At 53.4% G+C, this 16,645-nt stretch overlaps 2 protein-coding genes across 3 annotated transcripts in view; both read right to left on the reverse strand.

Annotated features, from left to right (window-relative positions):
* The window catches only part of acsf3 (acyl-CoA synthetase family member 3), a 90,327-nt gene that overhangs the window by 19,845 nt on the left and 53,837 nt on the right, over nt 1–16,645 (reverse strand). The window lies entirely within an intron of this gene.
* LOC129603870 (piggyBac transposable element-derived protein 4-like) lies at nt 10,269–13,535 on the reverse strand. The gene is made up of 2 exons (XM_055507260.1): nt 11,897–13,535; nt 10,269–11,701 (listed from the first exon to the last, which is right to left on the reverse strand). Exons 1-2 carry the CDS (start codon nt 12,858–12,860, stop codon nt 10,488–10,490), a joined length of 2,178 nt encoding a protein of 725 aa, XP_055363235.1. The 5' UTR covers nt 12,861–13,535; the 3' UTR covers nt 10,269–10,487.

Genomic DNA, 16,645 nt, shown 5'->3' on the forward strand with positions numbered 1-16,645 from the left:
GGACGTGGTTTCAACAGCGCTGTTGTTCTTATCATATTTGGTAAAGATCTCTTTCACCACCCTGCTCAAGGCGTCTCCCAAGGGAAGAGAGATAATATCATGGAACGCATCTCCCCTCTTCCAGAGCGAGAGGGGTGTACTTGGGGTCGCCATAGCGACGGCGAGAATAAACCAGAGTCGCTCTTGTTGGTCCCTACTTGGTCCAAGGTAGCCGGACCTCTATTTCGCACTTGTGATAAGTACATCTTTTATGTCTACACTTGTCTCAGGATGGGAAAGTCGCAGCTGACGAGCGAGGAACTCTGCTACCTGTTTGGTGGCCGCTGCAATGTTTTTGCTCGCCTAGATCCAGAATGGGCACGGAGGTTCACAATTAGATGCCGCCTCTCATACCAGGCAAAATTAAAAAGGTGTCTCCTGCCACCCTGTAACACAGTTTCTTTAGACAAACTGTACAGGGTGCGGACTGCTGAAGGCGCGCTCTTGACGGTCGACGGCAGAGGCCGCGTGGTGCAAATTGAGTATTTTGAAGAACCCTGCGGCCCCAGCAGACTAGCTGTCTCCGGGGGTAACGAGCTCGCGGTTTCCAGAGAGACCCTGTGCGTGTTTTCGGACGTGGCTTTTAGGATGGAAAGCCACGGAGCAGGAGCCTCGCCTTCGCTGGTCATCTCTGGGCGCTCCGACTCTGCACACTGCACCTTGGCGGGCTTGTGCTGTTCACACTGGCGTGGGACGTGTTACACGGTCAAGGAGCGTGACATTCGAGGCCTGAAAGTGGAAAGTGGTTACATCTACACGACGGACGGCCTCTCCCTGTATACACTGGTGGCCTCGTGGAAGACCGGGGTCCGTTTGATTTTTGACGAAGGCTGCAGACAGGAGATAATTCACACGCTGTGCGCTCTGGCCATGGGTGACCCCAACCTGGGGCTGGAATTTAAACTGAAATGCGTTCTGCCCGACGCGGCGAGAGCGTTAGACTTGAGAGACCTGGAGCCTCTGAAGCTGGGCTCTAAGCCGCTGGATTTCCGCGGCCCCTGGGGGCAATCAGCTGAACCTAAGGATCTTCCTTGTGATGCAGATGACGACAGCGGACCCCGTGGGTGCTGCATTCGCGAGGGCCTGGCGTCCCTCCGAGACGTGACCAGACTTCCCTCGGCGTTCGCCATCCTAGCCGAGAATGAGAACGTGGTGGTGCTGAGGCATTTGTTGAGAGATGCTGTGCTCATCGTGCCAAAGGAGAGAGCCAGCGTGGTCATCGATCCGGCCCAGCTAAAGACCAACGGCAGACGTACGCTCCCGGCTCCCGGCGGGCACATAACGGAATGGTTTCCTTGTGGACACTCGCTGTTCAGAGTCGAGAGGGGTCTCCCAGGCGTGCCGCCCGCAGTGATTCTTTGCAAGCCTCAAAGTGCAGAGGAGCAGCGTGGGAAAACGGCTCATTGCAGATCCAAAGAGGTGCCGACGCTACAGGTCCTAAGGAGCGCTGCCTATGACAGGGTTCTGCCTAAAGGGTTCAGGTCAAAGATTCACCTCTTCAATCAATCTGTGTGTCTGCTACCTGGGACCATGGATGTCATTGGCCCACGTGTGCTAGGATTTCCAGCGTGTGTCGCAGTTTTGTATGCGTTTAATGCCTTTGATCAGCTCACCGCCGAGAAGTCACGCAAAGTGAGCGGCCCCGTGCAGCTGTCGTTTGTGTCCTCGCTGAGCCTCAGAGAGTCCCAAGCCCTGCTTTTGTCTTACATGTGTCTGGAAGAGTCCTTTGTGCCCTCGGAGGCAAATTTCATCAGTTGGGAAGTGAAATCTCATTCTGTTCTCACAGAACTCAGAAAGCTTGTAGCAGCAAACCCGACCGTGCACTCTGGGCTGGGCGGTTTGAAGCTCTCCCTCGGTGAGAAGATAATGCGAGCAGACCTGAAAGATGAAATTTTACGCATCACAGACCGATTAGCCCACAGCGAGGCGAGTGTGGAGGACTCTGACGTGGAGGAATGCGAGGACAGAGGTGAAGAAGGCAGCGTCGCGAGCAGGGAGGATGAGTGGGACGGGAATGAAAGAGAGGACTCTGGCGAGAGAGAGAAGCAAAGGGAAAGGGGCTTTGAGGGTAATCACCATCCCAAACATTACCAAAACCACCACCAAAACTCTAGCGAGGAACATGAGGACACAGAGGGCGACGACAGGGCTTTGTCAAACCTATCCAGACTCATCCGTGCCTCTCCGGGGGTCGGTCAGAGAACGGGACATTCGGTCCTGTTTGGGCGCGGAAGGGGCGGCGATGCAAGTTTTAAGTGGATCACAATCGGGATACGGACGCTGGGCCTGCTCAACTTGAAAATACTGAGGGCTTGCGGCCTGTTCGACACGAAGCACGGGTGCGCCAGAGCCGTCTTGAAGATACCAAACACCAACGGGGTTCAGCCAGAGCCCCGCTGGCTAGGAAAACCCACGTTGCTCACGGACGACTTGTGTGTCATCGTGCCGGGTCGAGGATCCCAGGATGCCCTGCTGCCGTGGCATCGCGACGGCTGCTTCTTTCAACTCAATTACTCTCCCGAGTCTTCTGAAACAAAGGGGACCGGCCACTGCGGCTCCCGCCTAGAAATGTCCAGGATAGAGCAGGCCATCCGTAGCGAGAACGCCAGAGGCTACGAGGAGCAGAAGCTCTCTCGTCTTTTCAGGGCCTGTCGCAAAAAAACCCATCAGTGGATGTTTGACCTTGAGATGGACGAGCCCGCCTTGAGAAATGTCCGTCGTGAAGAGCCCCTGTGCAGGAGCTCTCGATTCCGTTCGCAGGGGCAAAGGTCCCCCTCAGCCGTACACTGCACCATTGGTGACGGAGAGTTTTTTCCTTCAATCGAGGTAGCGAGACAGGCCGATTTGGAGGAGAGCGAAGCGGACGCATTATCCTACCCGCTGCCAGAGTACAATCTCAACCTCATCGTCAAATCTTCCCCCAGTCCTTACGCTGTTGCCAGGGCTGACAGGCACGGGGGCGAATGCGGCTCGGTCTACGAGGCGTGCTTGGATGAGGCTGTGCTGCTGGGACACTGCGCCAGAGTATCTGTCACTTGTGGCGCAGAGAAGAACTTTGACGTGAGCGCATGTCTGAGTTGGTTCTACAGGTCTGTGCATCCTTGCGTGCCGGACATGAAGTTTGGAGATCTGATGCTGGACTACGAGTTCACCTTGCACGGCAGGGGTCGGCTGTCACCCGTGTACGCTTTGCTGAGCCATTTGGCGCAGAGTTGCCGGGTCAACTGCTTCCCTGCACACAAGTTAATCACCCTCACCAGACACAGGGGAGCGTCGGTGTGGACGCGGGGCACCGACGCTCCGTTCCACCACACGCAGAGACTGAGGACCAACACGATCGGAGCCTTCTTGTGCGCCCAGGATCACAGATTGGCACCTCTGCTCTCGAGGTGTTGTCACCCGACGCCAGTGGATCCCTGCGAGCTGCTGGAAGGTTGCGAGCTGCTGCCTCGCGGAGACGAAGAGGAGCTCCTCCTGCGAGCCTATTCTGGGACGCTCGGCCCCGTGTTTGAATTTGAGAAGGTAGAATGTTTCCCTAACAGGGTCAAGACCAGTCTGGGTGACTGGACGTTCCTCCGGCTAGTGAGTCGGTCCCGCGACGTCAACCGGCACCCGGGCACTACGGTGGTGGATGGCCACACCATAGCGTTTGCGTCTGAGTCTCCTCTGTTCTACCTGAGGCACAGCGGGCCCTTGGTGCAGAAACTGGAGTCTGTTGCTGTGGTGGTACAGAGCAGCTCCTTGTACCGAACCGACGTGCTGCTCAATGAGGACCCAGAGTGGCCCGATCCAGATTTGATAGCCGAGGGAGACCGAATAAAGTGTAGCAACAAGAAAACAGTCATTGATGCCATTTTTATGCGTAGCGGAGCACGGGATCCCCTGGAGGGCTTTGAGGCAAACGAGAGATCCTGGCATAAACTCATAGGAGCTCGGTGGACGTTCAGAAAATCTCCAGACTGTCAAGATAGAGACTGGGAGCTGCAGTACCCGCTGTCCGAGAGCCTGACTGCAATAGGGCGCCGGGCTTCCGGCGAGGCCACAGTAAAGTGGCTCTGCCTCGCTCCTCCTGTCAGTTTCACGAGGGCAACAACGGCAGACTGCCTCGATGAGCTCTGTCGCATGGAGCTGGACTCTCGTACGGCTCAAATCAAAGACCCTGTGGCGTGGCGAGGTTTTGACATTCTCTGTTCCAGAGTACTCGCGTGCCCCACTGAAAAAGTGTGGACCAGAGGTGTTTGTAAGGTAACCAACAAAGGACTTGCGCGCGTTCGCTTGTCACGCTCTGGTGCCTATCGCTAATCTGATAGTCATAGTCGGGAACGGACAGTGGTACGCTTCCTCCCGCTGTGCTGACACGCCGGATGACATGCTGGTCTTCAACAGTGAGGTGTGCTCGGCCTCAGAGTTTATCGCAGCCCTGGCGAGTAGAATGCTCTCTGGAGAGGTACACCTAGAGTTGGAGATAAAGTGCCTCCAAACCGGGCTGTACAAATATTTGCAGCGGGCATTGGCCTGGTTTGCTGGAGCTACTGGACCTTTCAGATCACGAACGGTGACCGTGTTTACACCCGAGGCAGACTTTGTGACAGAGACCTGGACTCACACTTTACCGCCCGGTTTAGATGTTCTGAAAACAAGCAGCTCGGGCTACCTGGTGTCCTGCCAAGAGCCTTGTGGAGACGGGGCGGATGTGACTGTTTTGCTAGCTAGATCCCAGGAGATCACGCGCGTCAACTCTGCCGGCAACCTGGTGTTACATTCAAACCCGGAGACCTTGAAAGTGTCTCAGATGAGAGGGCAGCCGGGGGTGCACGCCGTCATCAGGACTCCAGTGGACGACAACACGAGCAGACAGGAGATTCACGGCTGCGCCGAGGTGCACGTTCGCTGTGATCGCTCACTCAAAGAGTACTGCAAGCTCCACGGTCTGCCAAAGGGAATCCGAGGCCCAGAGACCTGGAAGAGACCACTGCCGTGGTCAAGGAGGGACCCCGGTTCCTTTTGCTCCAAAGTGGCTGAACTTAGGTACAGATGGGAATCGGGGAGAACTGATTTCACAGTGGCTCTTGCACGTGACAATGAAGGATGGTGCAGCGGAAGGAAAACAAATCGGTCTGGAGACTGGAAGAGGTCCTCTGATGGGAAATTGATAGCAAGGAGAGACAGGTTTTGGTACCTGATTGATGTAAAGGAATCTCTTGCCAGACAAGGCTGCGTGGAAGTCACTAGCTCAGCTGAATTCAACTCGCCTGAATGCCATAAAGAAAACCTGAACATTGAGATCAAAAACAAAGGTGGTGAGTCTGAGGAGACTGATTCTGATTGGCAAAGTGACACGGCTGGAGTAGAAAGTGAAAATGAAGAAAAAGAAGAAGAAGAACAAGAACAAGAACAAGAAGAAGAAAAATCCCTGAAACCCATCACTGTCAACTGTGAGTGGCGTGAGATGGGAGTTTCCAGTTTCATCATACTCAATTCTCGTCTCCAAATTGAACTTGTCCCCAGTTTACCTTGCAGTGAAGGACACGTGTTTTTTGAACCTTTACACAACGAAAACAACCAAATTGAGATGAGATTGGATGACAATGGCAAGCTTGTAAGGTATTACAAACCTCACATGTTCTTGTCCCTGACTTATGACATTTGTACCGTGTTGTTGTTCGGGTGCGGCCTGAAACCCGTGTTTGAGTGCCACTCGTCTGACACCACGGGAAACAGGATTCTTAACCTTGCGATGGCAACTCTCGCCCTAGCTGACAGACTGTCGCCCAGTGCGCACCCTAGCCGGCCCAAAATTGTGTTTGTGGTGCGGCAGGGGAGAGAGGAGATGCTGAAAGTGGCTCGTGAGATCAGTCGCTGTGTCATTGCGACAACCGGCCGTAGACAGAGAGCAGGTGCGCTGGCCTATGCATTTAGGGATTGGCCTCTCAGCCTAGAGAGAGAGGCATGTCAGTCTTGGACTGATACTGGACAGTTTACATTGTCACATTACGCCTCGCCCGAGAAGTTCACACGTGAGACCGGCGTAGCTGCCTTTGCTCAACTAACGAGACTCTGGCCGTCGGTTTACAATAGAAGCGACGTGAAACACCCCACGTGTTCACAGGACCCCAGATGGATAGGACTCATGGTGTGTCTAGCCGAGTGGCAATCCCAGAGACACATTGCAGACGCGGTTGCTCCAGGGGCGCTTGAGGCCCTGACGTTGAGTCTCGCAAAGACCAGAGGATGAGAGTGATTGAGCTGTACGACTTGGCTTGCAGAGCAAGGATGCTGGGAGAGCTGGACCCTGGGCCGCTGAAACACTTTGTGGACACCTTTGAGGAACCCAAACGTTCGTGCTCAACACCCGGCGAACCTGGAGATGAACAGGTAAACGAATACACAGTGTGGCTCACCGCACGAGGCGTAGAGAATGTTCACTCTATACCTAAAATACCAAATCAACCGCTGACGCTGTCGGAAGCCGTGGAGCTGTACTCCAAACTCAACAGAGATTTTATTACCTGCTCTCAGGAAGAGTCCCTGAACACCCTGGACTCGCTGCAGGATTTTTTTTCACTCATGCTCAGGTACCCCGTGATGCCACAGCTCGCGATGGACACCAAGGAGTGTCCTGAGTGTTACTTTGAAGCAGAGATCACGGTTGACACTTGGCAAGAAGTGAAGAGAAACATTTCCTGCTACCACTTTACGCTCAGACATGAGCACTTTGTGTCTGGACAAAAAGAGGCCCCTGGGGAAGACTGCGAACTCTGCGTTGACGACAGTGGTGAAATGGTGCGAGCCGGAACCTGCGGCAGCGTGTTTCTGACCAGCGGCGACTCAACCAAAGATGATACCGGCACAGGCTTGAAAACAGCTAAGTTTCTCGATCAACTGGAATCGCTCAAAAGGCGGGATGAGATAGTCAAGCAAAAAACACTGGGTAAAGAAATATTTCACCAACTCAAATCACACAGCCGCACGCTGGAGGAACTGGAGGCGCCCAGGTATCTGAGCTCATACCCCCTGCGTTGTCTCTACCAATTTTACGGCTCACTGAACCGGAGCCGTGAGAGAGCTCGGCTTCTATCGGAGCGGTACCCTGAGGCCCAAGGGGACACGCGTCGAGCTCAGCTCAAACTAGAAGAGCTGAGAATGAGCCTGAGGTCCACGGCCTCAACTGGCACCAACGACACGCTGCTCTCATATGTGTGCATGGCGATGATCGGCCCCGTACGCAGGTACACAAAGAGGTACAACTTTACGGCAGAGAGAGTGGTGTTGTTCAAGCACTTGATAGCTTCAGGCTTTCCCATTGAGACCGCGTCGAGCCTGGTGAAGAACGTGTCCACTTCCAAAAGAGTCTCTATGATTGATTTGCCGCTAAACGAGGGAGTTGAGCTACAGTTGAAAAAAACTGTTCAACCAACCACCTATAACAGAAAGATAGCTTCCCTCATATGGTTATTCTCACACATCACCGCCTACTGCACGCTACGCCAGCTAAGTCATGGATACGTGCGAATGGGAGACTCGCCAGAAGACATGGCCTGTGACGGTATCTACGTGTTTGACCAAGATCACTTGGGCTTCAGATTGTCCCGAGACCCTGAGCTCCTGCTTGCCTCCGGCGATCACAGATCATCGTCAACAACAGCAGCAGCAGCAGCAGCAGCAGCAGCCGCAGCAACAGTGGATTCTGCAGCAACAGGAGCTTCGGCATACATGCCCTTCTCACAAATTCTGGAACTGCTTGCACTGCGGGACAGCGCTCAGGAGAGACTTTGTCGATAAAGTTGTCAGAGCTGGCACTGAGCGTTCTTATGATGCTCTGGTGCAGTTTGGCCACGCTCCCATAACCAGTATTGTTAACCTACAATGGAAACGCGAAGCTCTGGAAAAACACTACAAGAAACGTGCAAAATATTCTCAAGTCAATTACGAAAAGCTACTCAACGAATATGTGACAAAGACACGACGACTGAATTGTCAGAAGCTGGATTCTGGTCAACAGCAGCTTGGGACAAAGGCTAAAATCAAGTGGAAAAGACCTGTCTGCATGCAGAGGAACAAAAACAAGAGATCTGGGAAATTGTCAGAGTGATAGAAGGAATGATTGTCTGTTTAAACTCGTTTCAATGTTTCTTATGTCTGTGTTTGATTAAAGATCTTGTGTGTGTCACATCTTGTGCTTGTGTTCATTGACTTTTATTGTGTAGAATATTGGGAAAATAGCAGGAGTGGAAATAGCAGACAGGACTGAAAGCCAACTCCCCATGTCTGTCTGTTCACAAAGCGATGAAATGACAACACAGGAGCATAAAAAGTTAGACCGCACAATTGTATTTACTTGAAAGCTAAACTAAAAAAAAAACATACAACAGAAGTTAGGCTTGTTCAATGCAAGGGGGTCCGTGTGGGTACCCGGGAGTATGTCCCCTAGCCTATGGATGTGCGTTTTAAAAACACCCCCCTCCAGTTTCTCAGCACTGGTGGTTTAGAAACTTGAAATATGCTTTTAACCCTCACGCAGCTCTCATTTTTAGACCCCACGAGGGCAACGGAGGAGGGTTTTACATCTGACCCCACAAGTGGGTGAGGATGTGCAGTGGGGGGTGGTGGTCGGGGTCACGCCGGACCCCACGAGGACACCGAAAGTGCAGGTTGGGAGGAGGGAGGAGGGGGTCACGTCGGACCCCACGAGGACACAGAAAGTGCAGGTTAGGAGGAGGTAGCTGGGGGTCACGCCGGACCCCAGGAGGAAAGCGAACGTGCAGGTTAGGAGGAGGGAGGTGGGGGTCACGCCAGACCCCAGGAGGAAAGCGAACGTGCAGGTTGGGAGGAGGGAGGTGGGGGTCATGCCAGACCCCAGGAGGAAAGCGAACGTGCAGGTAAGGAGGAGGGAGGAGGGGGTCACGCCAGACCCCAGGAGGAAAGCGAACGTGCAGGTTAGGAGGAGGGAGGAGGGGGTCACGCCGGACCCCAGGAGGAAAGCGAACGTACAGGTTAGGAGGAGGGAGGAGGGGGTCACGCCAGACCCCAGGAGGAAAGCGAACGTGCAGGTTAGGAGGAGGGAGGAGGGGGTCACGCCAGACCCCAGGAGGAAAGCGAACGTGCAGGTTGGGAGGAGGGAGGTGGGGGTCACGCCAGACCCCACGAGGACACAGAACGTGCAGGTTAGGAGGAGGGAGGAGGGGGTCACGCCGGACCCCAGGAGGAAAGCGAACGTGCAGGTTGGGAGGAGTGAGGTGGGGGTCACGCCGGACCCCACGAGGACACAGAAAGTGCAGGTTAGGAGGAGAGAGGTGGGGGTCACGCCGGACCCCACAAGGACACAGAAAGTGCAGGTTAGGAGGAGGGAGGTGGGGGTCACGCCAGACCCCACGAGTGCACAGAAAGTGCAGGTTAGGAGGAGGTAGCTGGGGGTCACGCCAGACCCCACGAGTGCACAGAAAGTGCAGGTTAGGAGGAGGTAGCTGGGGGTCACGCCGGACCCCACGAGGACACAGAAAGTGCAGGTTAGGAGGAGAGAGGTGGGGGTCACGCCGGACCCCAGGAGGAAAGCGAACGTGCAGGTTGGGAGGAGGGAGGAGGGGGTCACGCCGGACCCCAGGAGGAAAGCGAACGTGCAGGTTGGGAGGAGGGAGGAGGGGGTCACGCCGGACCCCAGGAGGAAAGCGAACGTGCAGGTTAGGAGGAGGGAGGAGGGGGTCACGCCAGACCCCACGAGGACACAGAACGTGCAGGTTAGGAGGAGGGAGGTGGGGGTCACGCCAGACCCCAGGAGGAAAGCGAACATGCAGGTTAGGAGGAGGGAGGAGGGGGTCACGCCAGACCCCACGAGGACACAGAACGTGCAGGTTAAGAGGAGGTAGCTGGGGGTCACGCCGGACCCCACGAGGACACAGAAAGTGCAGGTTAGGAGAAGAGAGAGGGGGGGGGGGGGGGTCACGCCAGACCCCACGAGGACACAGAACGTGCAGGTTAGGAGGAGGGAGGTGGGGGTCACGCCGGACCCCAGGAGGAAAGCGAACGTGCAGGTTAGGAGGATCCACAGGTTGGAGGATGGAGAATCTCTGTCTGGAGAATTTGTGTGTGTGTGTGTGTGTGTGTGTGTGTGTGTGTGTGTGTGTGTGTGTGTGTGTGTGTGTGTGTGTGTGTGTGTGTGTGTGTGTGGGAATACAAGGAGGGCCGTGACGTTGTGTGTTTCCAAGTTGGAAACTTCCCAGGTTGGAGAAAAAAAACCAAAATACCCTAATTCAAATGCTTTTGCTTTATTTTATTAATTATTTTTCTTTTACATGTTACACTTTGTTTGTAAATAGTGTTACTACACTGACAACAACAAAAACATCAACAATAGTATAAAACACACGGAATATTATTAGTATTATGATTATTATTATTATTATTATTATTATTATTATTATTTCATTTGCTAATGAACAAACAAATTATCTTCAGGAGCGAGGGGCGCAGTCTGAACAGCAGAAGAGCAAATGTCTGTGGCAGATGTATCTCTCGCACCGATGGCAAACGTTGTTTGTTTTGCGGTCCCTCGCGCGCGGACAAATTTGACACCTTTTCCTCTTGCCCTTTTGCGCCCGGTCGCTAGCGGTGGAACCGAGGCCGTCGTGTTCTCCTCCGTCACCCTCATCGTCCCCGTCTTCACCCCAGACGAGGTCTGCGGTGAGGGCCTGCCGCTGCTGCTGCTGCTGCTGCTGCTGCTGCTCCTGCTGCTCCTGCTGCTCCTGCTGCTGTTGCTGCTGCCCCGAGTCCGGAAGAGCAGGACAGGGAGCGGGAGGAGGACCCGCACGGGTGTCCCGAACCCCCTTCTGAAGCGTCCGCACGAGCGAGGCGGACGCTTCGCCGCGAGGCGGATGGCGCCTTCTGCGGATGAGAGGAGTCACGAGCGCCTTGCCCAGCTGCTCTAGAAACACCCTCCTCTTGCTGCGGTTGCCGGGCATCCAGTCCGGGTGGGCCTCCCGCCACACGACGAAAGCGTTGTAGCAAGACACGTCTAGGACGTTGTGAAACACCGCCACGGGCCAGCGCGCCGTCTTTCTCCTGCAGCTGTAGGTTCCTATCACCTTGTCCAGGTTGTCTACGCCTCCCTTGGTGGCGTTGTAGTCTAGGACGGCAAAGGGCTTTTTGTCCCGCCGTCCTGCGTCGACGAGGAGGACGTCGTCGGCGGCCGTGGCGGCCGAGTGTAGCGTGCTCATCAGGATCACGTTTTTGTTTTTCTTGGGCACGTAGGACACCAGGACGGTGCTGGGAGTGAAGGCAAACGCGGAGGAGAAGGCGCTCCTGCCCTTGACCGAGAGGAGCGCCGGCGGCAATTCCGGCTTGTTCTTGCGAACCGTACCGAGCATGGTGAGCTCCCTGCGCAGGAGCCGCTGGCCCAGTTCGTAGGAAGTGAAAAAGTTGTCGCACGTCACGTTGCGAGGCCCGGCGAGCCCTTCTGTGACGTCCAGCACGACCCGCTGGCCCTGCTTTTTTTCAGAAGCTCTCTTTTCTCCTCCTCCTCCTCCTCCTCCTCCTCCTCCTCCTCCTGGCTTGCCTGTGTAAAGCTGCATCTTCCAAGCGTAGCTGGACTTGGCGTCGCACGCCACCCAAAACTTGAGGCCGTATTTTGCTGGCTTGCTAGGCATGTACTGTCTGAAAGAGCAACGACCTACAAAAAATAAAGGTGAGATTTTTAAAAATATATTTTTTTGTGTCTATGTGCCTGTGTGTGTATGTGTGTGTGTGTCTGTGCCTGTGTCTGCATGTCTGCGTGTGTGTGTGTGTGTGTGTGTGTGTCTGCCTGTGTTTGTATGTCTGTGTCTGTGTCTGCATGTTTTTTTTTTTTTTTTTTTTTTTGCTTTACCTCTGAAAGGTACCAGTTGCTCGTCCACCATCACGTTAGGACCCGGGTCGTAGAGGCTGGGCAGCCGCTCCACCCACGCGTCCCAGACCTCTCTCACGGCTGCCAGTTTGTCCGTCGCTCGCCTGGCGGGTCTCGTTTGGCGATCGTCGAAACGCAACAGCTTCGAGTAAGCGTGAAACAACTTGAGCGACATCGTGGCGCGAAAAATGGCCCTGCCGCTCTCGGCGTCCCACAGGCTGGCCACGGCCTCCCCTCGGGACCTGTAGACGCCGGACAAAATCAGGAGGCCCAAGTAGGCTCGCAGGTCGACCTCGTCCATGCCCTTCCAGGCGCTCCCGAGCTTTCGAGAGCCCTCCAGGTTGGTGTTCTCCAGGACGATCCTTTCCACCGCCGGGGTCACAAACATGCGGAAGGTCGATTCAAAGTCGACCGCCTGAGCCGCCGCGTACTCTGTGGGTCCCTGGGCAGAAAGAGGACTAAGAGGGACGTTCCTCGCTTCCTCGCCGTTGCGAAACGCAGCGGAGGACCATTTTATTTTCCCGTCTTTAGAGATAAAAGTTTTATCTTCTTCTTCTTCTTCTTTTTCTTCTTCTTCATCCTCATCCTCGAGTTCTATTTGCTCCAGTCTTTGCACATTTTCTATTATTTCATCATCATCTTCATCATCATCATCATCATTATATTCTTCATCATCAACTTCTTCATCATCATCATCATCATTATATTCTTCATCATCAACTTCTTCATCTGAAGTGTCCAGCCTTAGATCACATCCCTCGCTGTCTTTTTGTCCTTCATCTGTTTCTGGTCCTGCTGTATCTGCTTCTTCTGCTTCTCCTTTTTCTTTCTCTTCTTCACTTGACACGTCTTCCTCAGATTCCTCTTCTGGTTCAGAGTCGTCATTAGATTGGCTTAAAAAAATCTGCTCTAGAACCTGTGCGGCGGTGAAACGAGCAGCGGCCATGAAGAGAGAGCGCAAAGCTGGCAGACAAGCTGGCAGGCTGGCAGGCAGGCAGGCAGGCCAATGAGCAGGGGGTCAGGCACGCAAGCATGCAGGAAACGCGGGCACGCAAGCGTCTCCCTAACACCAACTCATAAGTAAGACCGGTTTTCTCTTTTTTTGTTTGTTTTTAGTCCAAGCTACGTGAGGGTGGTGAAATAATTTGCAGGTGAAAGCACACACAAACACAAGTTTCCAAGTTGGAGGAATCTCCACCACGTTGGAGGAATCCTTCTGGTGGGATAAACTGCCACGTTGGAGGATTTTTCACGTTGGACAAACCCAGGTTAGATGATTTTTTCCCACCACGCTGGAGGAATCCTTCTGGTGGGATAAACTGCCGCGTTGGAGGATTTTTCACGTTGGATAAAGTGGAGAAAGTGTGTGTGTGTGTGTGTGTGTGTGTGTGTGTGTGTGTGTGTGTGTGTGTGTGTGTGTGCGTGCGTGCGTGTGGGGTCTTGTTTCCAAGTTGGAGGAATCTCCACCACGTTGGAGGCATCCTTCTGGTGGGATAAACTGCCACGTTGGAGGATTTTTCACGTTGGACAAACCCAGGTTAGATGATTTTTTCCCACCACGCTGGAGGAATCCTTCTGGTGGGATAAACTGCCGCGTTGGAGGATTTTTCACGTTGGATAAAGTGGAGAAAGTGTGTGTGTGTGTGTGTGTGTGCGTGCGTGTGTGCGTGCGTGTGTGTGTGCGTGCGTGTGGGGTCTTGTTTCCAAGTTGGAGGAATCTCCACCACGTTGGAGGCATCCTTCTGGTGGGATAAACTGCCAGGTTGAAGGATTTTTCAAGTTGGACGAACCGGTGACAGGTCCCGACTCTCCCCCCAGGTTAGATGATTTTTTCCCACCACGCTGAAGGAATCCTTCTGGTGGGATAAACTGCCGCGTTGGAGGATTTTTCACGTTGGACAAACCCAGGTTAGATGATTTTTTCCCACCACGCTGGAGGAATCCTTCTGGTGGGATAAACTGCCAGGTTGGAGGATTTTTCAAGTTGGACGAACCGGTGACAGGTCCCGACTCTCTCCCCAGGTTAGATGATTTTTTCCCACCACGCTGAAGGAATCCTTCTGGTGGGATAAACTGCCGTGTTGGAGGATTTTTCACGTTGGAGAAACCCAGGTTAGATGATTTTTTTCCCACCACGTTGGAGGAATCCTTCTGGTGGGATAAACTGCCGTGTTGGAGGATTTTCACGTTGGATACAGTGGAGAAAGTGTGTGTGTGTGTGTGTGTGTGTGTGTGTGTGTGTGTGTGTGTGTGTGTGTGTGTGTGTGTGTGTGTGTGGGTGCGTGCGTGTGGGTGCGTGCGTGTGGGGTCTTGTTTCCAAGTTGGAGGAATCTCCACCACGTTGGAGGAATCCTTTTGGTGGGATAAACTGCCGCGTTGGAGGATTTTTCACGTTGGACGAACCCAGGTTAGATGATTTTTTTCCCACCACGTTGGAGGAATCCTTCAGGTGGGATAAACTGCCAGGTTGGAGGATTTTTCATGTTGGATAAAGTGGAGAAGGTGTGTGTGTGTGTGTGTGTGTGTGTGCGTGCGTGTGTGCGTGCGTGTGTGTGTGCGTGCGTGCGTGTGGGGTCTTGTTGAGGGACGTGAGAGTGGTGGTGAAATAAGTCATCCCCCCCCCCCCCCAGGTTAGATGTTTTTTTTTGTTGGAGAAATCCTTCTGGTGGGATAAACTTGGAGGAGTTTGGAGGATTTTTCACGTTGGATAAAGTGGAGAACGGCTCCGAGTTCTTTCGTGGTGAGATGATTTTGGTTTGATGCCTCTGGCAGCGATGGAGATGTGGTGCCAGAGAATACGAAAAAACAAAACAAAAACAAGGTTAGGGTCGGGGATCGGACCCCCGGTCAGACCTGCCACCTTCCCACGGTCGGCGTCATATAAACCCCACAGAAGACAGAAGAGGATGGCTACTCTTCCCGTCCCTCTAAACTGAACAGAGCTCACCGACATAGACGCAGAGACCTCTAACTTCTCTAACGGACCGGAGCTCGTCGCCGTCGCTCAGATCTTAGAGACCTTCTCTAAAGGCACTGGAAAAGCCAGAGACAATGACAAGTTCGCTGTCTGGCGAGACGCGCATCCTCACGTCTCGCAACACAGACCCGTGGGAAATTGGGCGCTCCTGAACGCCACCTGGGAGGAAATGGAGGTCCTAACCGGGAAGATCTGGGCCTCGCCCGGCAAGGGGCTGGTGCATCTGTGTCGCGCGCGCGTTACACCGTGCGAGGGAATAGTTTTGCTGGCCGACTGCATCCCAAGTCCCCGGAAAGAGTCGGGGGACGGCGTTGTTCTTTGGGGTGCAATCAAGACCGTGAGGGGTCTGAAATTTTTCTCTCTGGTGGTTTACAATGGAGTCTACAAGATCCTCTTCGAGCCGGTGGCTCGCGACGACACGGTCATGGACGCCACCGCCCCATATTGGTCCGACCCTTACGGGACGGCGTTGGACCTCGTGAGGCTGATCGGCGAAGTTATCGCCGAGGACCGCGCCAGGCTTCTGAGTCCCCCCCAGGAAGACGGAGTGCGCTTTGAGGATCTGTCTGCCACGAGGTTGCTGAGTGAGGTGCGCGGCGCGATAACGACACTGGGCGACACCTGGTGGGGGCTGTACGCCTATCCGGAAAAGCTGCCCGAGGTGAAGCCGAACGCGGGGATAGTCTTTTGTTATATGGGCGGCTACGACGCGGGATACCTGTTTGACATCGCTACCGACGAGTGTACTCGGAGCGTTTTGTTTTGTTCGACCCCGCGCGGTTTCCAATACGTGCTCGTGAATGGCTCTAGGAGAGTCCCGTTCAAGTCTGTCTCTGAACTCTTGGCTCACATCGCCGGCTGTATCGAGCTTCTCCCCGCCCCGCCAGCCTCTGTCGTTACGTGTGCCGATTAAGGTGTCCGGACACCTTTGGATTATTTGGAATACGTGTGATGTGAATTCTAATATGAATATGAATATGAGTGCATATGAATGCATTGTGTACCCCTTTCTTTGATTACTGTTTTATATTCAATAAATATTTAGCATTTAATCAAAAGTTTTGCTTATTTGGTCTTTATTTTCTCCCTCAATATATAATATTTTATATATATAATATAATAATCAATCTGTGTGTGTGTGTGTGTGTGTGTGTGTGTGTGTGTGCGCGCGCGCGTGGAGCATGGGGTCGTGTTGGACCTAGGGAGGATGCGGAATGTGAGGGTCGTGGTGAAATAATTTGCAGGTGAAAGCACACACACACACACACACACACACACACACACAAACACCGAGTTTCCAAGTTGGAGGAATCGTCACCGCGTTGGAGGAATCCTTCCGGTGGGATAAACTGCCACGTTGGAGGATTTTTCACGTAGGATAAAGTGGAGAACGGTTCCCGAGTTCTCTGGTGGTGAGATGATTTCGGTCTCTCTGAGGTTTTAATATGAATATGAATATGAGTGCATATGAATGCATTGTGTACCCCTTTCTTTGATTACTGTTTTATATTTAATAAATATTTAGTATTTAATCAAAAGTTTTGCTTATTTGGTCTTTATTTTCTCCCTCATAATATGATAATATTCAAATAATGTGTGTGTGTGTGTGTGTGTGTGTGTGTGTGTGTGTGTGTGTGTGTGTGTGTGTGTGTGTGTGTGTGTGTGTGTGTTTTTTTCTTTTTTATTTTACATGTATGGGGAGCGTGGTTGCTGCGGGCACTGAGGCCTGCGCTATTGTGTCAACGCTATTCCAC

The sequence above is a fragment of the Betta splendens genome, chromosome 3, assembly GCF_900634795.4.
Source record: "Betta splendens chromosome 3, fBetSpl5.4, whole genome shotgun sequence".
Lineage (NCBI taxonomy): Eukaryota > Metazoa > Chordata > Actinopteri > Anabantiformes > Osphronemidae > Betta > Betta splendens.